Raw genomic sequence first — 24,190 nt, forward strand, 5'->3', positions numbered from 1 at the left:
AACAATTCTATAGTTTTAAATCAAAGAGAGAATAAAAACGCCATATGTTCTTGGATATCTCATATATTTGGAATACTGAAATTCCAGAGAGAACAAGTGAAATAACCACTAGTCCTACATCAACCCCCACCGAGCTATCTTTTATCCCACTGGATCTAACTATGTATCCTCTCTTAAGAGCTGCTCTCCTCCCAGGAAAGGATTCCACTGTGTTCCCTCACAATTCAGAAGTGTTCCTGCAAGGCCTAAGTTACAGTTACTACAATTACTTCACAGCAGGCTACCAAGTGCTTAACAGCAGCTAAGTACAGTTCTTTACAGAGGTGTACTTCCCCCTCTCCCCCCCCATAAACCATCTCAAGTTCCCCTGGGTTTTAGGGCTAGTTTTGAAGACAGCATGGACACTCCTAATGCAGTCCCTTTCCTCCATCTGCATCAGCCAACTGAACAATTGCTACAGAGGGTATGAACAAGAACTGAGCCCCTCTCCCCATCAACAGTGTTTAGAAACATGGCTTGTTTAAAAGCATAATCTTTTGACTGACAGGTAAATAGCAAGATTAAACTAGTTTCTTTCTCGTGCACACAGACCTCCTTAAGGCATCCATCCCTAAAGAATTAATTTCCCTTTCCTGATGGGGGAAGAGTTGCACACAACCTAACAGATGGATATCCCGTCTTGATCTGAAGACACAAACAAATTAAGAATCTTTTGCTTCTTATGGTTTTCTTTTGACAGTTGATTGCTCCTGTTGAAGTGGATGCCTCACTCCTCCCTTGAGTGAGTCCATTTGGGCTTTCAGCTGTGGGTCCTCACAGCTCAGAGTTAACATGCTCTTCTCTTTGTTTGAAGGTACCATCATAGAATCTTAGAATGGTTTGGATTGGAAGGGATCTTTAAAGGTCATCTAGTCCAAGTCTCCTGCAATGTACTCCTTGATCACATTGCTCAGAGCCCCATCCAGCCTGGCCTTGAATGTCCCCAGAGATGGGGCACCTACCACCACTCTGGGTAACCTGTGTTAGTGTTTCACAACCCTCATTATAAAAGCTTTCTTCCTTATAACAAGTCTGAACCTACCTTCTTCTAGTTTAAAACGTTACCTCTTGTCTTAACACACAACAGCCCCTATCAGAAGGTTTGTCCTCATCTTTCTTACAAATACCCTTCACTTTCACAGGATGAACAACCCCAACTCTCTCAGATTATTTTCACGGGAGAAGTGCTCCAGTCTTGGGATCATTTTTGTGGCCCTCCTCTGGACTCGCTCCAACAGGTCCATGTCCTTCCTGTGCTGGGGACCCCAGAGCTGGAGGCAGCACTGCAGGTGGGGTCTCAGCAGAGCAGAGCAGAGGGGCAGAATCCCCTCCCTCCCCTGCTGCCCACACTGCTTTGGATGCAGTCCAGGACACGGGGGGTTTCTGGGCTCCCAGTGCACATGGCTGGGTCACGTCCAGCCTCTCACCCACCAGCACCCCCAAGTCCTTCTCAGCAGGGCTGCTTTCAATCCGTTCATCCCCCAGGATTGACACTGGGGGTTGCTCCGACCCAGGTGCAGCACCAGCACTTGGTCTTGTTAAACCTCAAGAGATTCTCATGGTGGCATTTCTCAAGCTTGTCCAGGTTCCTCTGGATGGCCCCATCCTTCAGGTGTGTCACTGCACCACTCAGCTTGGTGTCACCCACAATCTTGCTGAGGGTGCACTCAATCTCTTTGTCTGTCACTGATGTACATATCAAGCAGCACTGGTCCCATACAGCACACCATCAGTTTTCTTCTCCAAGATCATTCCTTATTGTTTAAGTCTGGCACAACAGAGGGAATTCTCTATCCAAACTGCTCCTATGGCCCTTTCCATTTATAATTTTTTTCTAGGTTTTTTTTTTTTCAGCATCCTTTAAAAACACAAACTGCAGTTCTATTGGTATCTATCACCTCTGTGAGACAAGGAGCAATGGTCAGAATAGGTACTTGAGCCCCTGGCACTGTAGCAAGAGTTCAGTTACTTATTTACTCTGTGTTGCAGTGGGTTGACCTTGGATGGCTGTCGGACACCCACAGAGCTGCTCTCTCATTCCTCCTCCTCAACATGGTAGGGGCGAAAATAAGATTAAAAAAACTCATGGGTCACGAGAAAGACAGGGAGATTACTTAGTGGTTACCATCACAGGCAAAACAGGCTCAACTTAGGAAAAAATAACTAAATTTATTTCCAATTAAAAATAGAGTAAGTGTAGTGGTTGTGGGAATGAGGGTTGTGGTCAGTCCATAAAAGCTCCTCTCTGCTGCTCCTTCCTCCACACACTTTCCCCTGCTTCAGTGTGGGCTCTCTCCATGAGTCACAGTTACTGCCAGGAGCCTGCTCCAACACAGATTCTCCATGCTGCTTTCTAGATATCTCACATCCCCTTCCCTCCTTCCAAATACCTGTCCAACATTTCTTGTTTCTAAGAGAACACAGCCTCACATCCAGCAATGCAAAGTGAATTTTTGTATGTGCACATTACCAAAAGATCCAAATTTGTGTGCAACCATCCTGACATTAATATGTTTTACTTTTATCGTCCAAAATAATTATGTGGGAGAAGTTTATAATATGAAAATAAATAAGACAAGAAGATAATTCTAGCCATGCCATTTATGTACCCTTAGAATACTGAAAGAGCAAAAAAATGTTTGCATTACAAATAACACTTGGAATTTTTTTCCACCCCACTAAGAAAGGAAATTTTCCTGCTGAACTTTGAAGTTAGAAATAAAAAAACCCCTAAATGAGCCCCCTCATGGCCTGTTAAAACCAGGAAGGAATAATTTCTCCAGCCCTTCCAAAGCAACCATTCCTCCTGCATGTCCACACACAGCCCAGCTCCTTGGTATTGTCCAGGATTGGTCTAGAGTAAAGCCTGAAGTCATTAAGTAATTTTCTTTTAAATCTATTAGGTCCTATTTAGATTTATGGAAAGAAAATTAGCTTTTGACTTTTACCCAAACCATGTTTCTAGAACAACACCCCTGCTTTCCCCTCCCTCTCTTCCTCCCTCCCATATCTTATATACTAATACATAAAAATCATGTTTATGTATTGAAATAACACCTTCCTTCATGTGATCATGATGGGGAGGAACATTTTGTTCTGAGACTCTGACAGCAGCTAGTACTTGCTGACACTTAGGTAGGAAGTCTTTCTAAGACTCCAAAGTGTGGATAAAGCCATTTATAAATTATTGGCACATGAACCCTCTCTGTCTGGACACAAAACAGCTAAAATACATGCAATTCACCACTGTATTACCTTCACTGTTTCATGGACCTGGAAATTTCTCTCCTCCTCTTTAATACAGATGTCATGCAGCTCACTGTCACCATCTACATATCCATAAGCTAGAAGCCACCACAGGAAAACATGTTTTATGACTTCTGGGGTTGGACCATGGTGGTTACTTTTCACTATGGAAGTCAATACAAAATTACTTTGCATGCTTTGTATTGGGAACGTGCAATTGCACAAAGTCTCCATATTTCCTGTTACATGAGGGGATTTACAGAATACATAAAGATTCTATTATGCAATGCAGTAAGTATAAAACATGTCAAAACAAAGAAACAAGTTCCACATACACAGAGCCCTCCTCCTCACACACAGAAACCACACATATACAGGACTCTCTTCAAGAAGCTGTAGAGTCCAAAAAGTAACTTAAGGTGGTGCAGAGACAGCTGACCAAATTAAAACCATTATAATCAAGCAGAAAGACAGGAGAGGTCCTTAAGCCTAGAGCATCTCTTCCTTTAGTTGCCCTTCCAGAAATACCTCTGCCAATTATTTGGAGTCCAGCACTTCAGCTTTGGAGTTTAATTCACCATATAAGGAGCAGGAGTGAAAAGATGACATACCAGGAAACCTTTTATTCAGCAAATGCTTTTATACAGACCAGAAAACAAACAAAAAAAAGCTACTTTTATGTGTCACTAACTCTATTTGTTTGGAAATAAACTCCAAAAATACACACTTTCCATTTGATAAACGCTCACACAACTGTAATCTGAAACTACTAGCTGGAGAAATCATAAAGGAAGAGCATATTAGTCAAATCAAATCAAAGGAAACAGTGTGCCTGGAGGAAATTACATGAGAACAGAATCAAAACAAAGTTTAAGTACAAGAGAAAAAGCAGTCTGTATTTCTTTTGCCAAGTTCTAAATAGCAGGTGGTCTACAGCAAAGCTTAACAAAGGGCTTCCGATGACACTGTAAGTTTAGGAAGTCTCACATCCCAAGAATAAAGCAACAACGAAGCCAGTTCTCTTACTGGCTATCTCTGAAAGAGAATAGGAAACCAGACATCTGTTTGGTGTTAGCATCTTTCAGACATGTGACCACCCCAGGATAAGGCCTCAGCGACATGACTAGATGCTGATGCAGAACTTCTCAGCCATGGAACTACCTACCATGAGGCACTCCAACAATCCCTTGTGTTTTGTCACTGTCACATCTGTTTTGGCTCACTTGTTGCCATACTTCTTCCTAAGAAAAGCAGTCCATAGACTACACAGTCCATAAATGGAGAAGGGGGAGGAGAAGTTACCTACCTTTGGACACGATTAGCTGTGAAACACCTAAAGAAACCCCAAAACTACTAACTCTCATTCTTCTCAGTAGTCTAAGATGTGGTTGCATCTTAGGGGTGCTCAGGGTGGCATCAGCAGGCTGGACTATGTTCACTCTGACAGTTATTGATAGGCAGCCAGGGCTCAGTCCCACCACCCTTCCCAGCCACGCTCCTGTCAGGGGTCAGTTTTCCGTCAGCAGCCTTCACCTTCCATCACTGCCTGTTGGTGAATGCCAACCTCCAGCAAGCGTGCTGGAGAGACTGGGACAGTCTCTCAGGAGTCTCTCACAGCCTCTGCAGGAGTCTCCTAAGTTGGGTAGAGCCCTTAACCCACCTCTGAAACTGGCGATTTAGGCACCAAACCAGCCTGGAGTAAACCCAGCCTCACTGAGTGAAGTCAATCACATGTCAGTGTGGTCAGTCATGTCCTGGGCTGCATCCAAAGCAGTGTGGGCAGCAGGGCAAGGGAGGGGATTCTACCCCTCTAATCTACTTTGATGAGACCCCACCTGCAGTGCTGCCTCCAGCTCTGGGGTTCCCAGCACAGGAAGGACATGGACCCGTTGGAGTGAGTCCAGAGGAGGCCATGAGGATGATCAGAGGGTCAGAACACTTCTGCTGTGAAGACAGGTTGAGAGAGTTGGGGTTGTTCATCCTGGAGAAGAGCCTTCTTGTGGCCTTTCTGTACCTAAAGGAGCTACAAGAGACCTGGAGAAGGACTTTTTACAAGGGCATGTAGTGACAGGACAAGGAGGAATGTCTCTAAATGGAGAGAGGGCAGGTGTAGATCAGATATTAGGAGTGGTGATATTAGAGTGGTGAGACACTGGCACAGACTGCCCAGAGAAGCTGTGGATGCCCCATCCCTGGAAGTGTTCAAGGCCAGGTTGAACAGAACTTTAAGCAATCTGGTCTAGTGGAAGGTGTCCCTGCCCATGGCAGGGGGGCTGGAACGAGATGATCTTTAAGGTCCCTCCAACCCAAACCATTCTGTGACTCTGTGATTAAGTAAACATAACATAAACATTAAGACCTCAAATTTTGGACACGAGCTATAAGAAGTTATCCCACATCATAAGGGGGAAAAACAGGCGAAATAAACTCAATTTCAGTCTTTCAGTTATCTTAAGTTACAACATTTCTCAAATCTTAAAGAATAATAATAGAACAGGATTTACTTCTGGCAGTTTATCCAATTCACAAAAAACAACCTTGCATATCTTCAGCCACAGAAGGCAAATAAAGGAGTAGTCTGAATGCAGGATCCACAGGGTGGGAATAATAAGCCCATCTAAACTCAGATGTGTGGAGTGAGTTTGTCTCTTAATAGGTGTGGAGAGGCTGCATAAAGCATTGCAGCCCAAGAGAGAAGGCACATTTTCTGGCTGGACAGCTAATGGGGTCTAAAACACAAAAGGAACTTGAACAGCTTCTCAGCCATGCCATCACTTAGGTGCTAACTGTCAGCACCACTTCAGTCAGGTTTTGGAAACTGTTAGATGAAACACAGCAAGTTACAGTCATTCAGACTCCAGAGCTGCTGCAACTCCTTGAGACCTGGTGATAAAACACAGAGCTTTTGAGAGGAGCTTAACATGTGGTGCAATATGCAGCAAGATCTTCAAGACTCTTACTGGCTAACTAGGACAGAGACCTTGCAGATGTTTTTACTCAAGGAAGAAAAGGAGGGACCCTACACTATGTACACATGTGCTATTCCTACATCAGTGGCAAATGAGAAACGTTTTTCCAGCAGCTTGAAGAAACTGCTTTTCACAAATAAGTTTTTAGTCCTTGCAACTATAAGGAAAACTTCCTTGATACAAGCAGATGGAGTGCTGGTTTCCTGGCACTACAAAGAAGCTGTGATGTATCACACTAGTAGTGATTCAAGTACTAGAAAAAAATAGGGCTAGTTATTGTCACTCCTTAGACTGCACTAGAAGTGTCTTGGTCTTGACTCTTGGGAATGACAGAAATACAGGAGAAGCTTTTAGATACTCAGTAGACTCAAAACACAGGGGGGACACAAGAAATAAAAGCTCACTGGCAGAGTATCACAGTTAAACTTCTATGTTGTAAGCAGTGCCTTTTCCATAAGGACAGTTATTAGTAACCTCATAAAAATCCCTGTCATGCACCACAATTTGTATGCATAGATACCTGACAGCTTTTCCTCCCCTCATTTTATACAAGCCCTCTCCCAACTCCCAACAGACTTTTTTATTCACGGAGAAATGGACTAAGTTTTTAGAACAAGGGAAGAGCAGGGGCAGTGGGAAGCAAACAAATCCAATATTTGGGTTGGCTCCTCTTTTGGAAGATCAGCTATTACAAAATTAAAATCCCATCTCTATAGCTGAGTATCTGACACACACAAAACTAACCTTCCCCCATCACAAGCAAAACTAAAAAAAAACTCCCTCAAACCCAAAAGCATTTTCCCTACTTCCAGCCCAGGCTCAGAACCATGCAGAATTGAATTACAGAATGGTTGGGCCTGGAAGGGACTTCTAGGGATCATCTAGTCCAACCCCCCTACTAATGCAGTTACTTAGAGCAGGTTGCACAGGTTTGGAATATCTCCAGTGAGAAAGACCCCACACCCTCTCTGGGTGATCTGTTCCAGTGTCCATCACGGCACAGGAAAGAAGTTCTTCCTCAACTTCAGGTGGAACTTCCGGGGCATCAGTTCCTGCTCGTTGCCTCTTGTCCCATTGCTCAGCACCACTAAGCAGAGCCTGGTCCATGCCCTGACACCTCCCTGCAGATACTGACAGACATTGATGAGGTCCCCTCTGTTGGCTCTTCTCCAGGCTGAACAGGCCCAGCTTCCTCACCTTTTCCTTGTCAGAGAGACGCTCAAGTCCCCTCATCATCTTGATGGCCTCCTCTGGACTTGCTCCATGAGCTCCATGTCTCTCTTGTGCTGAGGAGCCCAAAACTGGACACAACATTCCAGATGTGCCTCATCAGGGATGATAAAAGGGGCAGGATCACCTCCCTGACCTGTTGGCAATGCCCTACCTAATGCACCCCAGGATCCCATTGGCCTTCTTGGCAACAAGGGCACTGCTGATATCAAGGCCAGAATTCAGATGGTAGGTTGGTTAGATATACAACACACACATGAGATGTCTTGCTGGGAAGTCAGCACATACTCTCTTCACCTTTTTTTTTTTTTTTTTTAATAAAAGATCTCAATTAAGAGCAAGAGCAGTCAAATTAAAAAAAAAATCCATAGTAAGGCAAAACAGTCAAGTTTTAAGATATTCTGCCTGCAGGACTTCTCTTGCAACAAAGCAAGGTGTCACCCTAAAATGTACTTTATGGTCATTCCTCCCCTGACAAGCAAGAGGAAGAAAAAAAAAAAAAAAAAGAAAACAACAACAACCCAACCCCAAACAACCAAAACTTAAGCTGAAGTAAGAGAGTTTAATGGCCAAGCTGCTCAAGTTCAAATACCTTTTCTCTACTGCAACATGATGCAGCAGAGAAATTTTTCCTCTTTTTTGGTGATTAGTCCGATCCTAAAACTGAAGGTGTTTAAGTTACTAACATATCTATACTGGACATACTATTTTAAATAGTATGCCTGGAAATAGAGTTAACCCAGGAAACATGTTCTGTACATACAAGAACTAGCCATCCCCCTCCTGTTCACAGACCTTCTCTGTTCACAGAGCTTTCAAAAGCTTTGAATAAACTTTAAATATGTTTAAATGCTTATAGAGACATAATTTCTTTCTTTTCCCACAAAAATCAGTGCATTCTCCCAACAGCTGTTTGTTAGAAAACCACTGCACTCTTTGACAACTGGGCAAAGCCTTTGTATCACTGTTTTCCCTCCCTTCTCTCCCTTAAAAAAAGGCATCTAAGAATTTGAACACAACTGGGAAACTAGCAGTAACTACATGTGGATTTATTAATTACATACCCAGAGTTTCAGAGCTTAATTTAAGAAGTACCATTTTACTCAGATGCAGCATAAACCCAAAAACAATCCTTCATGCTTGTGTTACAGAAAGCAGGTTTTAAGCAGTTTCAGTAACTTTGTCCCTGTAATGGAAATCACATGACAAGCAGAACACAAAACTGCGTTCTCACTTAGCCAGGAGTTATCTAAACAGGGTAGAGAAGCTTTTCCAGAAAGTGACTAAGAGCAGGATTTCTACCTGTATTAAAAGCTGGTGTTGGACGATCGGAGGAGCTCTCGTTCTCACAGGGAAAAGAAGTTCCTGTGTTACATGCCTCGAACAGAGATCGGGCCAGCAAAGAGGTTTTCATTTATAAAGAAATAACCAAAGAATGAATTAATCTTCTGCTTTTTTGGGGCACTGTTCAGTGCAATCTGGAAAGCCAACACAGAAGTCATGGTGCCTTTATCCTTAACTTTCAAGTTAAGCAAAAAAATACCTTGGAACTAAAAGTAATAAAAGATTGAAGCTTTCAGAGCCTATTATCTAAAGTTATCAGTAGGATAACTTTAAAATCATGTTAATGATTCAATTCGGAGCAAAGCCCCAAGGACAGTTGGCCCTGACAAAAAGTAAAGTGCTTGTAGAGGAGAAACTGGAAACAAAAAAAAAACAAAACACACGGCAGGGAAAAAGAAAGGAAGAGATTATTTAGGTCAGCCTTTCTGAAGAAAATGAACGCTAAAGTACAAGAATTTGAGATAAACTGAACACTGTCCTAAGTGCTTTCAGTAGTCCCCAACACTGAAAGATTACTGCATGAGCAGGGGAAATGCTGGGGGGAAAAACTACTATTAAATGTTTCATAAATAATAATCAAAATGTAAAATTCAATTCCCTCCAAAGTTTATTTTCTCTCCTTTTTTTCTACTCACATAGAAGAGAGGAAGGGTTTGAATGCACAGCTTGAAAATGTTCAGTGTAGCACAGAGTTTATTCCAACAGAGAGATTGCAGAAAACACGTTATTAACCAAATAAATATTTATAGTTCGCACTTTTACAAGACTGAAAACTTCACTACCCCTCTTGTCTCCATAGCAATTCAGAGGGAGCTTCTGCAAACGGGGGATGGGGGTGTAAACTAGTCAGGCTCTCACAAGAAAAGCCTATTTTCCAGCCATCTCCCAGTCCTGCTCAGCACTGGTTTCCACAGCAACTCATCTGCGGCTCAAAGGCAGCTCGTAAATGCAGTGCGAGCCTAAAGCTGCTTCAGCTGCTGCTTATTTTAAGATGCATCGGGACACTGAGGACAAGCGTCTAGAGCTGTCATTTTTCAAAAGACCATGAGAATGGTCTATGGGGGTAGAAGCCCCTTGCCACTGCTGTCCCGCCCACCTCGTATCACACTACAGAGCTGAACAAACAAATTGCCCTTGGCATTTCTAGGGGTAACGATTCAGCAGAACACTTGCCTGTGCAAATACCCAGAAGTATTGCAGAATGGTTATTAAACTGACAAAACAAAGCTAGATACTTAGTGCAAACCAGCGCGTTCCTCTGAAGTCAATGGTACCACGACTGATTTACATCAACCGTAAAATCAGCTTTGAAACACAAGAGAGTTGGGAAACTAGAAGGGAACAAACAACATCCCACCACTCCCCAAATGAACGCAACCATCCTGGCCCACAGTTCGAGATAAAGATCTCTGAAATCTACAGCCCTTAAGTGACTTCTGCTGCAATTGCTAAGTGATTTGGAAAAGATAAACAGTTTCATGAAGTCGCCTGATTTATAAACCTACAAGTACACCCATTACTTATCTTAAAAACTCTGAAATTAGATTTAGTTTACTTTCCAATTTTATGAATCAACATTAGTTACAATTCCAGTAAACACCATATGAAACTGGAGTCCCTGCTCATTCAGAACCAGTGAAGTCAGACAAGCTGCCTTACCAGAGGAGCATGTTCCCAGATGTTAGGAAGAACATCTGGATGCTACAATTTAAAATTTGTTGTAAATAAATACATTGGTAAAGTGAAGAAATGTCCCATCCTACAGTTACTCTTTTTCATTTAAGCTGCAACCAAATTTCCTGTGCCTTGCAGAATCATCAAAAGCCTTAAAGATTATCTATCTACCTCCAACCCCTCTGCCATTCTCAGTCCCTTCTCAGGTTCATAGCAGTTTTTCCCTAGTGGATCTTCTCAACACCTTTTAGATTAATCTCAGCATTTCTACAAAGCATTTTCACAGCAGACCAGGAGTATGTACAAGTATGTACTAATGTCCAGCCTCTCAAGGTATAGGACTATATATATATATATATATATATATGTATGTATCACTAATCGGAATTGTGTGTTGCAAACACATCCTAAGTAGCAGGCAGGAGAGCTACTTGGACCAACTATAGCTAAATCCCTATGAAGCAAATATTGATCTAAAATATACTTTTATATGCAATGGATACATGAGTAACTCCTTGTAGTGAGTTTTTAAAAAGGGCTTGACACAGGCTTTCTCTCATTCAAATTTTGCTGACTTTGGGACACACTACCATGACTTCATTCTAGCTAGCATGCCAATTAAAAAAAACCCCAAAAACCTCAGAGTCCTTCCAAAAACAGTAGGATGCTCTTTAAATACAAATACTCAGCAAGAGCCTTGTGCAATGCTTTGTGAATTTGGGAATTCTGAGATGTTTCCAGTAACTGGGGGTAGGGCTGGTGGTTTCACTTGAGTAAATGCCACTCGAACCTTGTATTTCAGGACAGCATCCTATTAAGTGACAGACAGCACTGAACTAGTTTTTTAGCTATTTTCCCTCCAGACTACAGACCAGACTCTTTGCTAACATGAGCAGGGAACATGATGACCACTTAGCTCATCCCATTTCCATTCACACATGATCTTTTTCACTGCCAAGGTTGCTCAATAGTGTCTTCCTGCCAGAAGAAACTAACAATCATGTTTGATGACTAGTATTTTCAATTGTAGTTTACAGTATGAATGTGCATCTTTAATTCTACAGGCCTTTAATAGATAATTTAGTTCTTTAATACCAAATTTTATGGAATCATCTTCTGGCCCATGTGAACAAGACTGAAGCCACTCCTTTAATTCCATTAAGGCTGATAAGTACCAAGAGGAGCTAGAATAAACAGAAGATGTTTTTCATGCTTAAAGGAGGAGGCTGATTAGAAGAAATCCTCCGGAAGGTAACAGCTAGGAACAATAGGTCACAGTATAAGAGGTGCCAAGTTTTCCTTAACGGGGATGAAGAGAGTTAAAAAAAACAAAACAAACCAAAACCACTACAGTCTTCATCACATTAAAAGCTATACAAGCAAAACAACATCTGGGTATTCAGATTAGAAAACATTAGAACAACACTGGAAAGTTACACAGGAAACAGGAATAAACAAACTCTGTGCCTCCATTTTTAAATCAAGCATAAATTTTAACTTGGTGATCATCATAGCTTTTCAACAGGAGAGATGTGTTAGGAGTCACATCCTCAAGAGTATTTCCCTGATGAAACACTCTGGTGCTTTGCGTCAGAAGAAGAGAAAGCTCAGTATATGAGCCAATATTCACAATTCAGTGGTTTGCTGCTTCCTGTAATGGGATTTGATGGTCTTGTCTGCAGGTACTTACACTAAGACAGTACCAGCTCTTTCACTGTCACAAAAACGAAACAAAAAAAGATGTTAGCAATCCCGCGATGCTGTAAAAATGCAACAAAAAAAATTTTGAAGCCATTATTTTATTTTTTTAGAATAAACCATATGTAATTAAGGATTCAGCCCCCTGCGTCACTACCTTCTCCAGCACAACTTAAGTGCTTGAAAGTCTGGTGGCTAAAATGGATGCCTGCATTACTCTACAGCACACATATCATCAAAACCCATGTGTTACATTACTAGAATACTTGTGAGAGTCAATAGAACAACACATTTCATGAAGCTGTGCCTGCCAGCAAGGCATCTCTTGCTGCTTTAAACTACTGTTTTACCATCTGCTTTGCCTACTTTTGTCCATATTCCCTTTATAACCAACTGCTCATGGGATACCAGAGATGTTCTAGAAACCTGCGTGACACTATTATTGCTTAAAATGAAGTTTCCTCTAGAAATCACAGAATTACAGAAAAAATTATGTTGGAAAAGACCTCCAAGATCATCAAGTCCAACCTTTGACTGATCACCACCTTGTCAACTAGACCAGAGCACTCAGTGCCACATCCAGTCATTTCTTGAACACCTCTAGGAATGATGATTCCATCACCTTCCTGGGAAGCCCATAGCAATGCTTGACCAACCCTCCCATGAAGAATTTCTTCCCAATGTCCAACCTGAACCTCCCCAGCAGAGCTTGATGCCATGTTCTTTCATTAATTGCCTGGGAGAAGAACCTGACCCTCACCTCACTACACCCTCCTTTCAGGTAGCTGTAGAAAGTGAAAAGGTCCCTTCTGAGCCTGCTTTGCTCCAGGCTGAGCCCCCCCAGCTCCCTCAGCTGCTCCAGACCCTTCCCCAGCTCTGTTGCCCTTCTCTGGACACGCTCCAGCCCCTCAGCATCCTTCCTGAATTGAGTGCCCCAGAACCAGACACAGCATTGGAGGTGTGGCCTCATCAGTGCTGAGTACTGGGGGACCATCACTGCCCTGGTCCTGATTGTCTGATTGTAATAAGACTAAATAATACCACTTGGACTGAAGAACGGTCCAAGGACTATACTGGCAAAGATATTATACCAGTAAAGGCACATCAGCATAAACACTGTGATCACAAGGAACCCAAATACAAAATAAGGTCTTTGGAGTTGAGCTCTAAATTCACAGAAGAAATTTATTTTATCAAGAATCACAAAATATGCTGAGTTGGAAGGGACCCACAATGATCATCAAGTCCAACTCCTAGAGAATCTGGGCACATTTACATATTTATTCCCAGTGCTGTTGCAGGGCTGAGCTTCTTGCAATGAGCCTGGATGGTACAGAACATCAGCAGAGCTACAAGTGGCCAAGAAATCAAGAAAGGGAACAAAATGGCTTTTTGAATAATACATTGCTACCAGCATTTCTCTTCTTGAAGAGGAACTCATCAGTCAAAGTGCGACAGTTCTGCTGAAAGCAACTCTGGAAAATAAGCCCATAAGACTTTATGGTTTATGAGTGTCAGGTGTTGTTTTAGGGCAGAAAAGGAATAGGCTCCTTACAGGACAAAATTATTACTCTTACTGAGGAAAGATTATCCACTTCAGAGCTTACAGATATATAATGCAACTCTTCATAGCCAAGTCTACACATATCTTCTACTTAACAAGACTAATTTCATAACAAAGCCTCTTGCCCTGTTTAGCCAGAGAAGCTTCCTTGGAAAAAGACAGCCAAGAATTTGGACGCAACTAGAAAGCAGACAGTAACTCTGTGTGGACTGTTTACAGGCCCAGGGACTCAGACAGAAATACAATTGGAACACAAATGAAATAAGAAGCAGAGCATGCAGTGACGGAGGGAAAGCTGAGGTGAAAAAAAAAAGTTATTAAGTCTCTCTACATCTCCTGTTGACAAGCTTCCCCAGATGACTTTTGTCCCCTAAAATAGCACTAGCTGATGTCCAGGATATAGGTCTTATTCAGAAAAGGAAAAAAAAAAAAATAAAGCAATTGACTTACAAATGGAATTATGTGAAGGCCTCTTAGACTGTCTAGCAAGTAACAAAACCACACATCACACAGCCCAAAGGGTTGCTTCTTGATATCTAAGCATAATTCCACTATGGATGTATCTGCTCACTTATTCTCTATCTCCTCTCCCAGGTGCCAACTTTGATGTTACCAGTGGCTTTGGAGTATCTAAATGCATTTGCTTTACTAGTCACTCCAATACTACAACAGCATTGTCTTAAAAATCTTACAAGCCCTTACTACCACCTGTCTGCCCCAACCCTCCCTCTCTTAGTACATTCTCAGATGTTGTTTTGCCCTATTCCAATACTGAAATATTGACTCTCCTTCCAGGAGCCTCTCAAATGATTATGACCTCTGTGTGATTTGCTGAGTCACATTACACCAGGGAGGACCATTATGCTGCTGAACAGAAGGCAACAGCAGCATTCATTGCAAGATACAAAGAATACTCAAATACTGACTAAAAATAAAGCATTTATCATTCGCATAAAAATATTTACTGACATTTAAATGGAAAGCTACTAAGGCTTCTTGGAGGATAGAGACCTTTTCTGCACAAACTCTTCCAACATCTAAGCATTGCTATTAATGAACTTTTATTTGGACTTTATGTGGACACCAGAGGTGAAAGAAGGAAAAAAGAAAAAGGAAAAACACAAGACATCTTCCCCACTTTCCACAGGGAACCCTGTGATACATATTTGTTCTTTAAAAAAAAAAAAAAAAAGGCAGGAGGTGTGGACAGATACAAAGAAAAACCCAGCAAACCAGTAACACACAATAAAATAACTCAAACCAGCAACATTTATCACAATTTTTGGTTTCTGAACAGCACTAAGCAGATACCAGTGATGTATCCCTTTGATATTCTAATACTTCAGTTTTAGAGATAATCCTCCTCTATTTAATCAGTCCAACAGTTAGGTGTTGGACACCTGAAACAAGATGGAGTTGTTTATGTGCAGTATAATTTCAAGCAATGAAATATATGCATTTACCTGTTAGAAGTTATTAATATTTATACCTTTTCCCAAATCTTGCCATATAACATCTTAATTGGCAAGAGGTCACATTACAATTCAGCAGCAGCATTTGAAGAGTCTTCAGGCATATCACAGTTATTACAAAAAGCATATATTTCTATTTAGAATTAACATAGGTAAGTTAAGAGTTAATTAATGCACAGCCCTTTCATATAGCATGGGTCAGCTAAGGGCTTTATTTTTGGCAATACCCGACTTACCCCAAGCTCAATACCATAACACCAGCCCATCAGACCCAGTAAACCCCTGTGACAAGAAAACAGTGGCTCAGAGTGCCCCAGCCAAGGCCATTACAGTGCCTCAATCCAGAATTATGGAATGGTTTGGGTTGGAAGGGACCTTAAAGTCCATCCAGTTCCAACACCCTGCCATGGGCAGGGACACCTTCCACTAGACCAGGATGCTCAAAGTCCCATCCAACCTGGCCTTGAATGTTTCCAGGGCTGGGGTATCCACAGCCTTTCTGGGCAACCTGTGCCAGTGCCTCACCACCCTCACATGAAAGAGCTGCAGGGGCTCCTGGCCAAGAGCACTTGAGGGTCCTGGCACACAAAAGCCATTGCTTCTCATCCCCATCCATCTTTCCCTCTCAGATTTTTCTCTATTTAGGTGGGGAAGCAGACTTCCCAAATACAGAAATATGGCCCTCTGTTATTAAATACCTGGCACATCTGAATCCCAGTTTTGGGAAGTGCTCAGCAACACCAGTTTGAACAGTGTCAAAGCTGCATCAAAGCCCTGTCATGCTCCCTGAAATCCCAGTCAATCTGGCACAAGGGTACATAAAACAAGAGCCACAAAACAAAAAGCCAAGAGTTCAAGAGAGAATTTCTCACCTTTGCGGCTGACCTACTCAAGGACTGGAGTAGGGGTAGAAAATCAGTTTAGGTGGCACAATAGTTAACGTGCAAAGAACCAATATTTACTTTTAAGATAATTTTATGGAAACAGTAAGAGTAATAGAGCTCAAAAGGTGCACAACATGCACCTAAACACATCTATGCATCCTACAGATATCATTCCAGATGATGCATTTTATTCATTTTGCCATTATAGCTACTAGAAGGCTTTGGTTATAAGCCAGGCCCTCCAGAGATAAGTACTGTCTATACATTCTAATGGCAAACTGCTGTCTAACTCACATAATATGCATTCAGATGCTGCTTTTCTGCATATCATTTCATCTTATGTTTACAAGTATGCCAAGCATAAACACTTCTCCAACTCTAAGCCAGATCTAGCCAATATACACAAGTTCTTAGCATAACACCCCCCAGACTGTCTCCCAGTTTGTACTGGGCACTTTCTGCAAGCTGAGATACAATAAAGAAACCAAAATGATTATGTATTGTATTCATTTGAGCAAAAGTCACTTATCAGGAATGTTCCATCATTACCTCCAAGTACTATGCTAGCAGTTTGTGAACAACAAATGTAGCCTGTATTGTTAACATTATCTGGTATCAAAACAACCCTATAATACATCATTTTTCCATCCAGACAATAATATGTTTTGTTTCCCTTTGAGTCTGATCCAGTGGTTTGGACAGGGTCAAAAACATGTTCAACACTTAAGAAGTTAAACCACCCAAGAGCTATGTAAATATATTCATTGAAACTTCATACCTGTAGGGTCTGTTCTTTCCAGCTCAAGTCTGACCATTTCTTACCTCTTTAAACAGCCAAAATCAAGTTGTAGCTATTTCAATTCAAGTTTAATCTTCCCATCTCTTACTAAAGCTGTGAAGTTTTGAACTGGTATAAAGCAAGCATTCAGAAAGGTTTACTACCAATTTTGCACGTTTTCACCCGCAAATAATCTTTGAGTGAAACTGGATGCTTGGTTTAATTCCTATTAACAGACTTAGTTCCTATTAACAGACTTTAATTCCTATTTACAGACTTAACTAGTGGTTCAACAACTACCACTGTTAGTTTATTTGCTGTTGTTCAGAAATAGCCATTTTCTCTTTTTCCTTCTCCAAAAGCTCCTTCACCACCCAGTGTGTGTTAGAAACCGACAAGTGAACAGGACCAGATGTTCAGCTGCCAAGCTCGCCTTCTGCCTGCTTTAAGAAATTTTATGTAAGCACTTGAATGCTTGATGATATATATTGTGAGCACAGAGGTGACATAACTCACTGGAGTCCTCCAGACAAAAAAGTGACTTTAGAAATACAGGTGAGCACAATCTGCTGTCTCATTCTTCGAAATACATATTCATTTCCCTAAAAAACCTCAGTATTTAGATGAAGGAAACAAAGCATTTGTCTTGATTACAAGACATCATAATATTTGCTTTAAGCTTCCTGAGGTGGAATTACAGCACAGTCACTTACAGTGCTTTGAGGAAGACACAACAGGCTTTTCTGCAAAAATGTTTTGCAAAAACTGATTTTTTCCGAAGTACTGGGAATGATAGAAGACATGCCAGAAAATGAAACTGTAACAAAGTTAGCTTCAAAAAATTGGAGGTAGGAGTGTGTGAGCTAACACGACTAGAATTAATTACTTGAAAACAAGTTGCCCTTCACCTTTCACATAAGGTTTCCCTCAGTTTCCATTGAAGGGCTCACCCCACGGTACTGAACTAGAATTGAACTAGCCACTGAACTAGAGAGTAAGAACTTGTAAACCATCTCTTTTCCCATATGTATGTAACAAAGTTTTCATGGTGGAGAAAAAAACCACCAACCAGCCAAAGAAGAAAAACCAGCAATGAGACAGCTCATTGTATACATCCACAGAGACACTATTTTATGCCTTTTTTTTTTTTCTTGATATCGTTGTATAACTTCAAGGGAACCTTAATTTAGCCATTCCATATGGCCCTGGCAAGCAGTCTCTAAGGGCAAATACAAATGTCTAACTTGTGCTTCAACTGCTTTAATATACAAGATATTTATATTGCGATGTGGATGCTTCTGGCTGTGTCCACATTTCTTAGTAACTTTCCTTTACATAAGCATTTGCACTGGAGTCACCTCTAGCATTGCAAAGGGAAAGTAAGACACTAAGCCTTACTTTTAGAAAAGTGTTCCTAAAAGGGACTGCCAGGTGCAGGAAGCCAGTATAGACTGTGTAAACAGAACTGCTGCAACAGAAGGATGACATTTTGAGTGTTGATGGGCTCTAAGTAGATCATACCAGATGTAAACTTTCATTACTAAGAAGTTGTTCCTGACCCACCAAAAGCATCATCAATCCAAATTTACTCCCCTCCAAACAAGGGAAGCTTGCTTACTGCAGAAGGTTCACATGCATGTCACTATCTCCAGTGAAGAACTATCACTATTATTTACTTGTGAATTTATGAAGAAACTGAATTTTCTTAATATCAGAAGATATTAAGAATTATACAAGAAGATTCTCCCACACTTCACAACCTAGCAACCAGCAGCACCTGGGGCAGCCTTTGAAGAAGGGTAAACACCTCCTCTAACTTTTTTAGCTCACTTCTTTAAAAACAGGTCTGCACATACCCCAAATAACATTTGGGGTTAGTCAGTGGGCGTGGACAAGTTTGGTAGCTCTAGGTCATGAAAGGTGAACCCAGGTGTTTTGTTAAATCAGTCAGCTGAACAGAAAATGTGATGTCAAAGTTCAATTACTTCTGCTTTCTTACCTCATCATTTGCACTGGCATCGGCCAGTTTCTGCAGCAGAACCTGGCAGCTACCAAAACAGGCTGCAGTAGGAATTATAGGTATAATACGGGAAATAATCACAAAAACATCATTGTGTAATTCAGTTAAATGACCAATAGGAAGACCTCATCCAGGCTCAATTAGATCTGCTAATCACAGTGGTAGTTTTAACTCTCATTATTAATGCCAGATGCCCTACGATATTCACAGTTCCCAGAAACAGATATCCTACAACATGAACAAAGAATTGTTGCAACTTTAAAGCTGAGAAAACGGGCTCTCAGAGGCCAAGCAACAACAAAAGCAAGTTCTCCCGTTACATATATCCACCTTAAACAGGGGAAACGAAAAAATGTGACTGTCTTGACATGACATTTCCAGGTATATTTCCAGTCTCCTGTTTGCAGTGAGGGAAGACAATCACACTTATTTTCTCTTTTGCACATCCAATAGCAGACTATGGGGCCAGGAACCTAAAATAAGGATACCATGGGGCCATCACTGACCAGCTCTCTCTGCTGGAGAGAGACAGAGCCCCTGCCACAGAACAGCAGTGCTTCTGGCTGAGTCCTCTCAGGAATTCAGAGCCACTTCCAAGCAGCATGCCCAGGTTTAAGGAAAACAGTATGACTTGCTGAAATGCAGCAAAGGCCATGATTTCTGGAAGACATGCCAGTAACTCACAGCCAGTTTCTTCTGAGCCCTGAGGATCTAACCCAGAGGGCAAAATTTTGAAGGTTATAAAATGAGCTAGAGGGAAACATGTCTCCCTTTTAAAGACAAGAAAGTCTTCCCATCAGCTCCCAAGAAGCATTTGGGTGTCTTGTGCAGTGTCACCACAATCATTAAAGAAAAGTGTTAGGCTGAAGACAGAAACACACATTGCTTTTCTGTAGTTAGCTTTCATTTGTTTGTCTATATTTAGGTAGCTTACTCTCCTCTCACATTTTATGTTGAGGGTGTCTAAGAGTGTGCAGTTTTATAGACTGTGAGTAGCCTATAGCAAAGAAAAACTGCTTCTCACCTAAAACAGCAAGAGAAGGAACCTTCCTTTGATGCCTCTTTCCCTCATTGCCCCCTCAAAACCAGGTAACGCTTTACAGCATTACAGTGAACAGGTATTGCTAGAGAAGTATGAAGTCTTACAAATTTAAGAAATCCCATCTCACCTGATTATGGTCTGATTCAGAAATGAGTTCCTTCCAATCTAATCCAGCAAAGAGGGTTCAGCTGAAGACTGGGGGTTGGCAATATTCTCAAATTTGAGTATATCAGTTGTACAACACATATAGTCAAGACAGCATAAAGACTTCCACTATTAATGCCTACAGTTAAATGCAGTCATAGCTTGTTGGGCATGGGGGAGAAAGATACAGAGTTTCTAGAACAAAAAAGCCTTTTGTATCTGACTGAAAGATTCCTGAGGAATAAGGAATAGGGTTTTTTAAGCCAAAATAAACAAACAAACAAAATATCACCTTATTTATTGCTCAATCAACTAACCCGGTGAGCGCCATCAAATATTTATGCAAGAATACTATTTATTGCCTCTGCACTGTCCTCACACAGACACATCTGCTGGATTAGCCTCCAGAACCACCAACTTAAGTTTAAGTTTAATTTTAATGTACACTAATGCAAGAAAAATCACACTTAGAAGCTTGACAGAAAAGCCAGTTCATCGGCATATATCTCCTCTAGAGTAGCCATGATGGTTAATAACAATAATTTCTGTACAATTTCTGTCCTGCCAACAGAGCTCCCAAGTGCTCTGTGGCACCTTTTAAAATTTTCCCAATACTATCAGTTCCAGAAGCTTGAGAGATAACATGATAAAAGACCCCCAACTCCTTTTCTTTCCCCTAAATTAAAGGTGAAAAGCAAGGCTTAGCTCAGAGAAAGCACTAGTTCTGCAGGTCATGAATATTTCTTAGCAGGTTCTCACTGAAAATGCCCTGTGACCAACTTATACAGCTTTTAATTTCTGCAGCTCAGCTACCAAGAAAGTTCTCTACACCTGCCCCACAATATAATCATATAATCACATAATCATTTAGGTTGGAAAAGATCATCGAGTCCAACCCTTGACCAATCATGACCTTATCAACTGGACCAGAGCACTGAGTGCCATGTCTAGTTGTTCCTTGAACATTTCCAGGGATGGCGACTCCACCACCTCCCTGGGCAGTCCATTCCAATGCTTTACAACCCTTTCTGTGAAGAAATTCCTCCTGATGTCCAACCTGAACCTCCCGTGGTGCAGCTTGAGGCTGTGCCCTCTTGTCCCTGTCGCTGGTTGCCTGGGAGAAAAGACCAACCCCCACCCACCCTGCTTGTCAGGTATCAATCACTCCTTTTTTTCCCCCTCACTAGTTTCTGCCCACTCCCCACCCTCTCCAGAGCATGTGGGTCCCACATAAGAGACTGCTCAGCCCATATGCCTGACTTGGATGCCAGAATTACTCAGCCTTATTGTTCATGTGAAGGCGCTCCAGCCACAGAAGCAGCAGCAGCAGGCTCCAGGCTGCTGCTGAATTTCTGCCTAGATTTCCTCTGGCTCACAAACAATCAGCATCTGCACAGCCACACACCTACAGTCACTTTCTTCATGCAAAGACTTCTTATCAGCACCTTGCTGGTAAACCTGCTTCCCACCTGGTGTTTTTTTTTGGGAACTGGGACAGGAAGAGGAAAAAAACCCCAAACAAATAAGTCTTAGAACAATGTAGGCCCCAGACTTCAATGCACTGTACTGCTTCCAAACCACGCTCTATCATTTCCTCACTAGTCAAAGCCAGCACTGCTAACAGACACAGCTAACCAGAAAGTTGAGCAGCCTGAACAACAAAAATCTGTCAACAAAAAAACCCCCACGGCTCACTGGCTCAGATGTACCCATGCAATTAAGAACAAATGAAGGAAAAAATACAAAGAAAATAGTATTTATTATTATTTACTATATGAAAGAGAAAGTCTGTGGTAGCTGTTCATCTAACAGCCCAACATTTCCCTAAGGTCTTGCAGAAGCAAAGAGAGAGGAAAAGAGAAACCACTATGAAGCCAAAGACCTACCACACAGACATCACTTCAAGCCTCTCCTAAACACGACTCATCTGCAAAAAGAGGAGTTTCCACACTTTAGTTTCTGTTAGGTGAGGAAGAGTGAAAGGTAAACCTCAAAACATACCCAGCATGAGCACCTTGGATGTGCCATATCCGTAATGCACTGAGAACCCACCCCAGACTGATCATTTCATTGCACAACTGTGCTACGTAAGTCTTCTCAAAACACTATTTCCACGTGTACCTCTTTCCCTAAAACACCAGCAAGACACAAGAAGCATAGAACAGGAGCACTGTAAGACGTGATCTTAAAGTGACAGCCTTAACACACTGGCACTGTAGCACTGTGTGTTAATTCACTGCTTCTCCTCAGGTATCTGGCCCCGTGATCTGTATTTCTCTTACACGCTTTCTGGGTGGGGAACCTTTTCCCAATTTAGTTTAATATTCCCTATTCCCCTCCAGTTTTTAAGGAGTTAAGACAATAGGACCATAAAAATATTGGACACAGAACTCTGTCCTGGAACAGCAGCATTCAGCGCCGTCAACAGAAAACACACTCGCGGTCCCTCCCTCACTCATTCACCTTATAAAGGCCATCAGAAACGCAAACTACGCAGCCCGCATCCTAAAGTTTGTACGGCGGCAGAGAACCGCTGGCTTGCTCTCAAACAGGCCGGGCTTAAACAGGTTACATCTGTGTGAAAACAAGAGACACATGGAAATAATCAGCGCGCACCGCCCCGGCTGCGGCGTTCGCTCGCGTTTCGCTGCTGGAGATGCGAGTTGGCTCCTCTGGCTCCGGGGCGAGGCAGGGGAAGCGACACCCCCCTTCCCCCCCGTCCCGGGGTTGCGGGAACACACACGGACACGGATACACAACCGCACCTCGGGGGGAGCGTCCCCCCGCAGCCCAGCGCCGTGCGGGGCGGGAGCCGGGGCGCTCCCGGAGGCAGCGGAACGCGACAGCCCCGCGGGGAGGGGACGCGGCACTTACAGCTCAGGACCCCCAAGTAACCGAGGAGCAGCAGGCGGAGGCCGGGGCTCGCCATCTTCCCGGCGGCGGAGCAGAGCCGGGGGCGCGGAGCGGGGCGGTGCCGGGGGCGCGGTGCCCGCGGAGCAGGTGCGGCAGCCGGGGCGCAGCGCCCGCGCCGCCCGGGCTCTGCCTCCTCCGCGCCGCCGGGGCCGCCCCAAACTTTTAACGTGTTCGAGGAGGCGCCTCCCCGCCCCGACCGCGGGAGCCGGGGCTGGACGCGGGGATGTGCCCTGGCCGAGCGCCCGCCCGCCCTGGAGCGCGGAGCAGCGGCGGGCACCGGCTCTGGGAGCATCCCTCTCCTCCCCCGCGCATCCCGGGGGCTGTGCTGTCTTGTATCCAGCAGCCCTTCCCTCCGTTATGTTCGTTTATTTGTTTGTTTTGAAACTGGGAGATCATCATTAGCTCAAGGACATTTGTTGCAACAGAATAAACTTTTCTTTAAGAAAAGCTTAAACTTCTCAAAGGAGAGCGTTGTCCCTGTTAGTAGGTTTCCCGAAGGCAAAGCCACCCGGGGTGGAAGTAGGAATAACGAGGTGGAACCACGGCACAAACACTTGAATGTTCCGGCTGGCAAAAAAGCGATGTGAGGGTGAGGCGCTGTTTTAAACCGAAGGAAGTCACAGTGATTATTTGTGCCTGTCTGTGCAGCTGAGCTGGACAGAATCCCACCTACAGCAGGACGTGGACCACACGGTGACCTTCAAAGCCTTTTATATTATTAGTTTATACCAGTCCGGGAGATTTTTGATTAAATATACAGGAGGTGTAATGGCCCTTTAAATTTATGAATCAAGGAGAATTACTCATCGTGACAGTTAATAGTGCATCTGAGTAGTTTCCAATGGCATCTTAAAAATACATTACCACTGATGTAAAACCGTTCTATAACAAGAAAGGTATCACAAGTATTTCTTTGGTAATCTGAACAGCAAGATTGGCTATATTTTGTTAGACTGCAGCAAAACATGGAAAGATTATTTATAAATAAATTCTCTAAGAGATATTTTAATGGAGACCAAGGAAGTAGGATGCCGTGATGCTCTTTGTGTCAAAATCTTAGCTTATTTTTCAGGTGGAAAAAATGTATGTGGCACACAAGTAATATTTCTGAAAAAAAAATCTGCAAATATAAATATATAAGTATATATATATATGTATATGTGTGTGTCCAGT

At 42.5% G+C, this 24,190-nt stretch overlaps 1 protein-coding gene across 1 annotated transcript in view; it reads right to left on the reverse strand.

Moving 5' to 3' along the window:
• Positions 1 to 23,143, reverse strand: part of JAM2 (junctional adhesion molecule 2) — a 40,886-nt gene extending 17,743 nt beyond the window's left edge. The window contains exon 1 of the mRNA XM_051779772.1: positions 22,979 to 23,143. Within this exon, the coding sequence (XP_051635732.1) occupies positions 22,979 to 23,033 (55 nt within the window). The 5' untranslated portion in view covers positions 23,034 to 23,143. The remainder of the gene's footprint in view (positions 1 to 22,978) is intronic.
• Between the last annotated feature and the right edge of the window lie 1,047 nt (positions 23,144 to 24,190).

This window comes from Manacus candei, unplaced genomic scaffold, assembly GCF_025592945.1.
Source record: "Manacus candei isolate 608988 ecotype Guabito, Panama unplaced genomic scaffold, ASM2559294v1 h1tg000014l, whole genome shotgun sequence".
Classification (NCBI taxonomy): Eukaryota; Metazoa; Chordata; class Aves; order Passeriformes; family Pipridae; genus Manacus; species Manacus candei.